Source organism: Vollenhovia emeryi, unplaced genomic scaffold, assembly GCF_000949405.1.
Source record: "Vollenhovia emeryi isolate VEMERY1.0 unplaced genomic scaffold, V.emery_V1.0 DF939154.1, whole genome shotgun sequence".
Classification (NCBI taxonomy): Eukaryota; Metazoa; Arthropoda; class Insecta; order Hymenoptera; family Formicidae; genus Vollenhovia; species Vollenhovia emeryi.
The window spans coordinates 1,605,602-1,614,242 of record NW_011967212.1 but is presented as its reverse complement, the minus strand read 5'-3'; the positions used below and the strand labels follow the sequence as shown (position 1 = coordinate 1,614,242).

The 8,641-nt window shown below is 41.4% G+C and overlaps 1 protein-coding gene across 5 annotated transcripts in view; it reads left to right on the top strand.

Moving 5' to 3' along the window:
• Positions 1-4,645: 4,645 nt before the first annotated feature.
• Positions 4,646-8,641, top strand: part of LOC105565281 (protein unc-80 homolog) — a 31,074-nt gene continuing 27,078 nt past the window's right edge. For 2 of the 5 annotated variants that reach the window (XM_012018355.1, XM_012018356.1), the window contains exons 1-3: positions 4,646-6,034; positions 6,143-6,245; positions 6,339-6,387. In XM_012018355.1, the coding sequence (XP_011873745.1) occupies positions 6,160-6,245; positions 6,339-6,387 (135 nt within the window). In that variant the 5' untranslated portion in view covers positions 4,646-6,034; positions 6,143-6,159. The remainder of the gene's footprint in view (positions 6,035-6,142; positions 6,246-6,338; positions 6,388-8,641) is intronic. The other 3 variants (XM_012018352.1, XM_012018353.1, XM_012018354.1) reach the window with 2 other exon arrangements.

Genomic DNA, 8,641 nt, shown 5'->3' with positions numbered 1-8,641 from the left:
TCCAGTAGCTCTAGTGTCGAGAAAAAGGAGCGGAGGGAGAGGAACATATTATAATTTTACCCGACGATTCGTGTATTACCTTGCGCTTTTGATCGCATTTTCTCTTCAAATTACGCGTGATATTCATCTCGACGAATCACCGTAGAAATCAACGATGTGATTACGAATCGCGACAATTGCACGATCGAGATTCTCGTAGGAAATGATCGTGTTACGAGGAGCGACGCGAAGACACGCGAAATATCCGCCTCGCTCGACTGAACCGCGCCGAATGATAGATCGTTTTCGACCGAGGGTTCACGGCGCTACGTCATTTTGTGGAACCGGCGCGCCGGTTTTCGACCGAGTTGTTTACGGCGCTCGGCGAAACAAGGTCACGCCGTACGCAGGATCATTCACGCGGCGACAATTAAACGAGTCTATTATGCCCGCGCGTCGCTACGCATATCGTATTATTCTTTCTTCATACGCCTTCGCGACAAGTAACGGGAAGAAATCGCGATCGCTCTCTGCGAATAATCGGTGATCGATATCATCGCGTGATCGCTGAATCCCTGCGATGCCTATTGTAGGCTTCATCCTCCACTCAGGTAGGTGTCCTTGTCTCAGCTGTCCTCCGATGCACTCGCGAAAAATCACTGTATCCGGATGCCACTATCTTCGATTTTCACTGTGTCCGATTGTCACCGAGTCCGATTGCTAATGCGAACTGTTCGATTACATCGTCACTTTGATATCTGCACGAGTCGCCGAACGGAAGAGTTAATTGTGCGACAGGTAAATCCGTATCGTAAGCGAAGAGCAGTCGAGAGATTCTACTGCTACGACGTACCGAACGATTCTGAAGAATTGCGTTCAGTGATTCGCGTGAATATAAAAGTGACGGCTTGATCGAACAGATCACATTGGCAATCGAATTCGATGATATCTGATTACGTACGGTGCGAACAGTATTTAATTTTAATTGTGCCTTTTTAATTGAACTGCCTGTTCCCTCAGCCATCGGCGAACTCCTTCAGTTATCTTTTTCCCCGACACAGTCAAATATAGTTTTTCGGTAAAAAAGACGGCTGAACGATCCTCTTAAGACTTCGACCGGTATTCATAGTCGGATCTCATATTCAAGACCGCCTTGAATTTATCTAAAGATGCTGCATGAAACATTTCGTTGGCTATGGAGCGTTGAAAGATGATCTTAAGACGGTCTAGAAAATAAGATCTGACTATGAATACCGGTCTAAGAATGGTATTCATAGTCAGATCTTATATTCAAGACTGTCTTGAATTTATCTAAAGATGCTGCATGGAATATTTCATTGGCCATGGAGCATCGAGAGATGATCTTAAGACGGTCTTGAATATAAGATTTGACTATCAATACCGACCTTAGACCAAATATAGGCAATTCTGTCGATAAAATCGGATATATTTACGGATATATTTAGTTCGAACTCGCACCTAGGGGCCAAGTCTGTCGATAAGGGGCAAAGTGTTTGGTGGTCTCGACTTCACCCGGGCCTTTGGCGATCTGTCTATTAATCTGTGGTGTGGCTTTAATGAGTACACACGTATACGCACACACGTCGCTAAATCCTGTCCGGATGTATGGCGGAATACCACGTGATCGGGACCGCGAAGATCGAAAGGGTTGGCAGAGAGTGGATCTACTAGTTGTATGTACTATGCTTTACGCAGAAGCCACCTTAAATGACAAACTTCAGGTAAATCTTAGTAAATTTATAACCTATGTGCCATGTAACTGTATATAACTTTGATAAGAATATCTTGGAATATTCTTAACGGCACCCCAATAGTCGAAATTTGATTACAATAGAATCTTTTTTCATGGATTGATGGGCGAATGTGCAGCGTAACTGGTAATAAAAGTACTTGTCAAAATGAATCAATGATTGCATTTAATAGCTATTTATGAAAAATGTAAGAATATGTGTATATAATAAAGTCCATCTGCTACTAGACAGATCGACGTAGAAGAAAATGCATTACATCGAGATCTTCCTACGACTACTGCGCATCATCGAATATGGATTACCATGATTTAAGGGAGGTAACAACAGCGCCATCGATTACATCCCAAGCTACATTCTCGAATGCTACACTAGTACCTTCGACGAGAACTTTAAGCACCATAAGTGAGCGAGAAAGTGATTTCTATCTTCCGTTCGAGGGAAGTGAAAAGAAAAAGGACAGAGAAAAATCGCAAATCACACCTTTAGCGCCTTTCTGTCAAAAATTAAACCACGATTATTCACGCTGCTCTTTGACGTCAGATAAGTCGATCTCTGCATTACACGAAAGTAAGAAAGAATCGCACACTCGGACAAAGGATGACATGAATGAAGAAGATGTACATTCTCAAACGTGTGAAGATACGAACAACTCGTTGGTTGCACCTTTCGTCGAGCTAGGCGCGGATCTTTATAAGATCCTCGACCTTGTTACGGATTCTGATTCTAAAATTTCCATGCTGACTAATAATTGCTACGAGATTTCGCGAGCGTTACAAAGTTTGTTGGCCCGGCGTCACAAGAAATTAGAGGATCTTCTCTCAAATGACTCCTCCTTGCACAGATGCGAACGTTGCGGAGTAATAAGTTGTATGCCAGGATCGCATCCCGCTATCAAACAAATTAAAAGGACCCGGACAAAAACCGGGCACAGTGACGTCGCTGCTGCTGCCGAACGCGATTGTGTTGATAATGAACAGAACAATGGGAAGTCAGAAATTGCAGCAAGTTCCCGAAATTTAATAAATAACGTGCGATCGAGTTTCAATGACTCTCAGGTGAATAATCGAACTGAATGTAAGGACAAGTTGGGCGAAACATTGCCGAATAAAGATCGTTCTTTCGTAGTGAAGAAATATAATGTTGAAAGTTCGAATGAAGCTAATAACATGTCTGTTACAAAAACCAGTATTAAGAATAAATTGTATCCCGGAAACGATGCCGTTAAAAACTTATTTGATGTTGAAACAGCGGGAAAGAATAAAAGATTTGAATGCAATGCCGCGCGAAATAATTCTGGTAAGTGTGAATCTTCGAGTGTCACAGCAGCTTACGCCAGTATCGATAGAGAAGAAGCCGTGAGGGAGATTTCATACGGATCTAAATTGCAAATCGACGATTTGTCGGTGCGGGATCGATGTTCTAATAAATTCGCGGAAAAATTCAGAGCTTCGCAACGATTGTGCAACAAGCGCAGCGATGTTTATCCGATTTTCGATGTTGTGAAATATTTGGCGCGCGGTGAATACACGGAGTTGGACAAGAAAGAGAATGAATTTCTTTCGAAGTTGCAGGAAAGACCCGGCAATTGCCCGAGTGACGAGAGAAACGGTCGGAGTTCCGTCTTGTATGGCAGCCGAGAAGATTGTTCACATCGTGACGCCGGGTTTTGGTTGTTCGACGAATCGGGACATTTGCCTCGAACAGCTTTAGACGAATATCGTTACCTACCAACGTCGGGAGTAGACAGAGATAACGTTAGCTTCCCTGCAAACGTTTCGCGATATTTTCATACGGTAGAAAAGATGAAAACGGATAACTGGTCTAAAGACATGGAGAAGGATTCTCTTGAAGAGTGCGCTATCTTAGAGCAAAGAAGAGAAAGTAATGCTACGTTCTACAGCTCGTCATCTGTTGAGAATGTGATACACGGATCTCTAGATAGGAAATATGAGATGAATAATATAGACGATGAAGACATTCCTCGAGGTCGCCAATTAGTTTCGTCGCGACCTTCTCTAGATATCGCTCGACATGTCAGAGCTCAAATTGCGAAAGATAAATATTCCGGTAATGCAAAAGGATCGACAGGCGAGTCGTATACACACGACTCAAATATCCTACTGCGATTATCGCCAGAAACGCGAAGAAAAATTTGTCATTTGATCAAAACAATTGTATCTTCGGTTAAGGATTCGGCGTCTTTTCACAAAAGACATTTAATAAACAATGTGCTGAATAGCGAGAAGTTACTGCATACTAAGTCCGCGGATGCTGCATTTTCTCCATCTAATAAGACAGAGAATGAGATAATGAATGACTGCGTGGGTGATTGCGTTCCAACGAAATTGTCCGATCTGCCAGAAGGTAAGAATCGTTTGCCTCAGAGACAAGATAATTTTTAGCGAATTTGTTCGCTTGCACTAGTGCGCAATGAGTGCACGCTAAGGCTTGTTTACAGTCAATTTTCATATTTAAGGATCGTCTTAAATATCTCTTAAAATATTTCCTAGCCGGTAAAATGACCTGTATAACGTCCATGCGGATCACTTGTTGGCTAAATACTTTTTGAACATGTATTTAAGATAAAGTTAAATATTAAACAGCAGCTTAGTGACGCCAGACAAGAAATCAGAAATGTCAATAAGTGTGGAAACGACCTTACTGGCAATTCTTTATTATAATAAATTACAGCATTAAATATAACGAAGGTAGGTATAAAAATTGATTATAAATAAGCCTCAGTGCGCACTAGAGCAAGCCACCGAATCCACTATTTGTACGTAACCAGGATCTGAACAGATCCAAGAATTGCGTCAAGATTCGTCACGAGAGTACGTTTTCCGTTTCTGCAGATAATCCCACAAGGAAAATCACGCGACAAATTACTTACAAGGATATGCCATTAAGAAATGGAAATAACACGGTAGCAGAAATGTTGCCGATTTATCGTACAATTCTCGAGAACAGCCGAGATATGGACTGGGAAAGTTTTCGGGGGTTTGTCGAAGTTCTTCATCCCGATGAAAAAGAAGCGTGGCGTGACGTTTGTAAAATTATCAGTAAAGAAGCGAGAAGAATAAACGGCGATACAGAAGTGTGCATAGAAATCAGTCCGATGAATCCTGAAGAGCCTCCGAAAACGCACGCAGTAACGACGTGTGCACAGGAAATCGTGCTCGAGTTGGACATGACGTTGAAAGATGTCGACAATTTTTTTAACAAAAGATTCGCCGAAGAGCGTCTTGACACACATAAGGACGCTGAAGGTTTGTAGCAACGGTAGACGGCGAGGGAGGATTTTTAAGTAGATTCGTTAGTCAAGTCCTAATATCACGTCCATGCCATTTAAATGTCTTACATTTTTTCATACCTACTTAATTTTTGTACAGTACATCGCATATTTTATGTCGCATAATCCAATCTTGGTAACACAAAAGCTACACAGTCTTAGAAAATAGATGATTGGTTGGTATCTCCCGATCAATCCATCATAATCTAATGGCACACACCCTGAAAAAACGGAGGGTAATTTACGAGAAGATAAATTGCGCGTTCCTCGCCAGTCATTGCTCCACAGGAAGATGGCCTCGCCCATCGTTATATCGGGCGTTGCTCGAGTAAACGGCTAGATGGGCTAGGTGGGTAAATAGGTTGATAGGAACGTGGCGCGACGCGGCACAACGTGGCGCGCTGCGAAGGGGTGGCCTGCCTCCCGTAGGGGTGGTCCAGCAGCAGATTCCTGGGCTGATCGATGGAACGACCGGCGCATTGGATTTTCCGAGAGTCGCGCGCGCACTCGCCATCCTTCCTTGCGAGGACGTGTGGACGCGTAGACCGAGTCCCTTCAGTCACACGCTATTCTGCCGCCGGAGTGCATACCCGCGTCGCGCAGGGCATCCACAGGGAATGACGGAAGTGTGTTACTAGGCCGAGTGGCACGTGATATTCTCTCTTCTCGGTGCGGCGCTACCCTTCGACGACGTCATGCCCGGCATCGGCGTTTTCCGGCGACTGCGTCCGACGATAATATTGCGCGATTACTGCGTCTTTCCCTGGCGAGGAATGCATTTTACCCGTGAAACAGAATAGAGCGTGAATCTTGCGCGGAAAGGCGAGATCGTTTTTATCTTGACTCTCGATTCTTGCGAGTGCGTACTGCTCCGACGTTCTTCATATAATTGGGGATTGATCCACTCTGACTGATGGAGTGTTGTTGTCTACCAAGGGTGTGTGCGAGACATAGGCGTACTAGCGGTTGAAGTTGAAAGGATCTGTTCTGCAAGGTGAGACACGTGGTAACGATGGCAGCACCAACGATGGGACTAATTATTATCGTGTTTGATCAGTGAAGCCACTCGGTCTCATCTTTCGCGATCTCAAAATTGTTTTAGTAACATTTAGAGTAATCATGGATAAACGGCGATCTGTGGATGGAGGAACGCAGGAGTACCCTTTGCCTATCCCGGTTCAGATGTTCCTTTGGCGTCATATAAGGTCAGCTGATTAGATTGAATTTTTTTATTATTTTCCAAAAATACAATAGTGCGCACATCTTAAACGCATCTGATCCATTTTATTGTCTTTCAGGCCATTTATTCGAGCTAAATTAGGAAAACTTCACGAAGCATCTTGCACGGTAACTGATTCAATATTCTCAATTTTTATCTTAAATTCAGAACGAAAATAGTCTAAGGGCTCTGATAATAAACAATCAAATAGAAAGATAAAAGGAAGGCGGTAAGAGCCGACGCAGGATGTTCGATGCGGAATACAAAAGTTTCGGTCAAGTAATGTGATCCTTTTCAATGACATAAAAAATTATTACTTATATCACAAACGTTAATTATTAATATAAATATAAATGAAGAGCGGAAGCTTGAGTCATACAAAATGGTCATTATAACAAACGAATGTCGCTTAAAATGACAAATAACGATCTCACTCGGTGGTGGATGTCGAGAGGCTGCGCTCGTATTGCAGTACGTAAGAGAAACTCCGAATACTTGGCAAGGTATTAGGGAAGGAATTTCTTGAATTGTAAGAAGAAGCGATAAAAATTGCTGTATTATTAAAGACACTTAAGCTGTGATCACAAAACGCGAAAATGCATGAAGTATCGTCGAAATGATCGGTCGAGTAAATCCGCGATCGCTTTTTTTTCGATATTAATATAGTCGCATTTTCCCAATCGCCAAAAAGTTATCTTTAAAAGAATGCCAAGTGTCCGAGCCCGTCAATATATCATTTTTGGACGAAACTATGTGGTTTTAACTTATTCCTGCCATAAAAGTGATATCAAATATTGCGCCAACTGAACATGAGTTTAAGCACATCATAAAATTTAATTCTTTTATTATATCATACTTGTAAAACTGGCGTACCTGACGCGCCCAGATCTCATGGGACCTGACTATGAGTAATAGAGTACGAGTCATATGTGCGCTAAGTACATACATCAGTCCAACAATACTGTAATCGCGTTTAGATTATTGTTGGTGCAGACACAGGATATATCTGATTTCATGCCCTACTTCTTCAGACAAAACATACACGGAGAGAATTTTCTTTTAAAATTTACCCCGAAAATCATGTAATCGTGGGACAAAAGTTACTACTGTCCGTTCTGACAACGTTGACAAATGTCGTTTCAAATGTCTCGTAGACGTCTTTTCTTGAATGACGTTTCATCCGATGCGTAAAATACAAAAGTGAAATTATAAAGTATTTCTTCGCAATACTAGATAATTTATAGCGAACGTTTCTATCTGCGAAACACAATTCAAGCACATACTACGAAAAAGATGTTTAATTAATTCTCCAACAATTATAAATAATACTAGATTAACTATTGATTTAAGTGAATGCCAGTTTAATGAAGATTAATGAAATACATTATTTATCTTTTAATTTTAATTTTATGAGAGATAATAAATCGATTAGTCCATAGTTTGTTTAATTCGTGGAATTCATCAATATAATTTACTTGTAAAAATCGTGATGTTGTTCCAGTCTTAAGTACACATCATAATTTAATTTTTTAATTTAAAACTGATGGCGCACATAAACTCGTGCTCCATTACTCGGTTCCTGTAAGACCTGAGTGTGCCAGTATATTAGCTTTATAAATGTAATAACATTAATGCCAGAACATTTGTACATATCTGTATTATATCTATACTATACGGAAGGACTTCCCTTTCTTTCGGTTTTTGCTTTCCGTAATTGTCTCTGGCAAAGTCGTTGTGCGCTTTTTGTTCAGCCTGCTTCATATGTCCACCAACGTGAGTCTATTCCACTTCATGACTTCATAGCTTAAATGCCAATGTCTCATAAAGATTGTTACGTCATCAGAACGTTCTTTTAAGAATGGCGTAAAAATATTAATTGACGATTTCATGTAATGTATAAATTTCATTTACTCTTACATCGTGTACATGTGTTTACGGAAGATAATGAACTGCGAAAGCTCTAATGACTTATAATATTACAGTAATAATAATAATGCACTATAAAAGCGCGACAGTTCTATTTATTCCTACTCTTCTTGAATTGAACACAATATTTTCTTGTGTATACTCGATGGACATATTTTACATTCTTCTCCTATCTTATACAGGGTGTCTGATGCAAAAGTAGCCACTTTGCAAATAGCGGTAGATTGGGTTAAACTAAGGAGAAATATCATGTACCGAGGTACAAAGTAACAATAGTTACCGACAAAGAAATTTATACGTTTGAGCGAATGAGGATGCAGGAGACGGTAGGCCGGACTCGGGAGGCATTTAAGAAAATCGATCGATGAGCGGGAGGTGGAGCGACGCGCGAGATACTATGTTTATGTTTTGGGTCGCCCGTTGCTCGCGCTCGCTGCCGCGCTCGCCGCCCGCGCC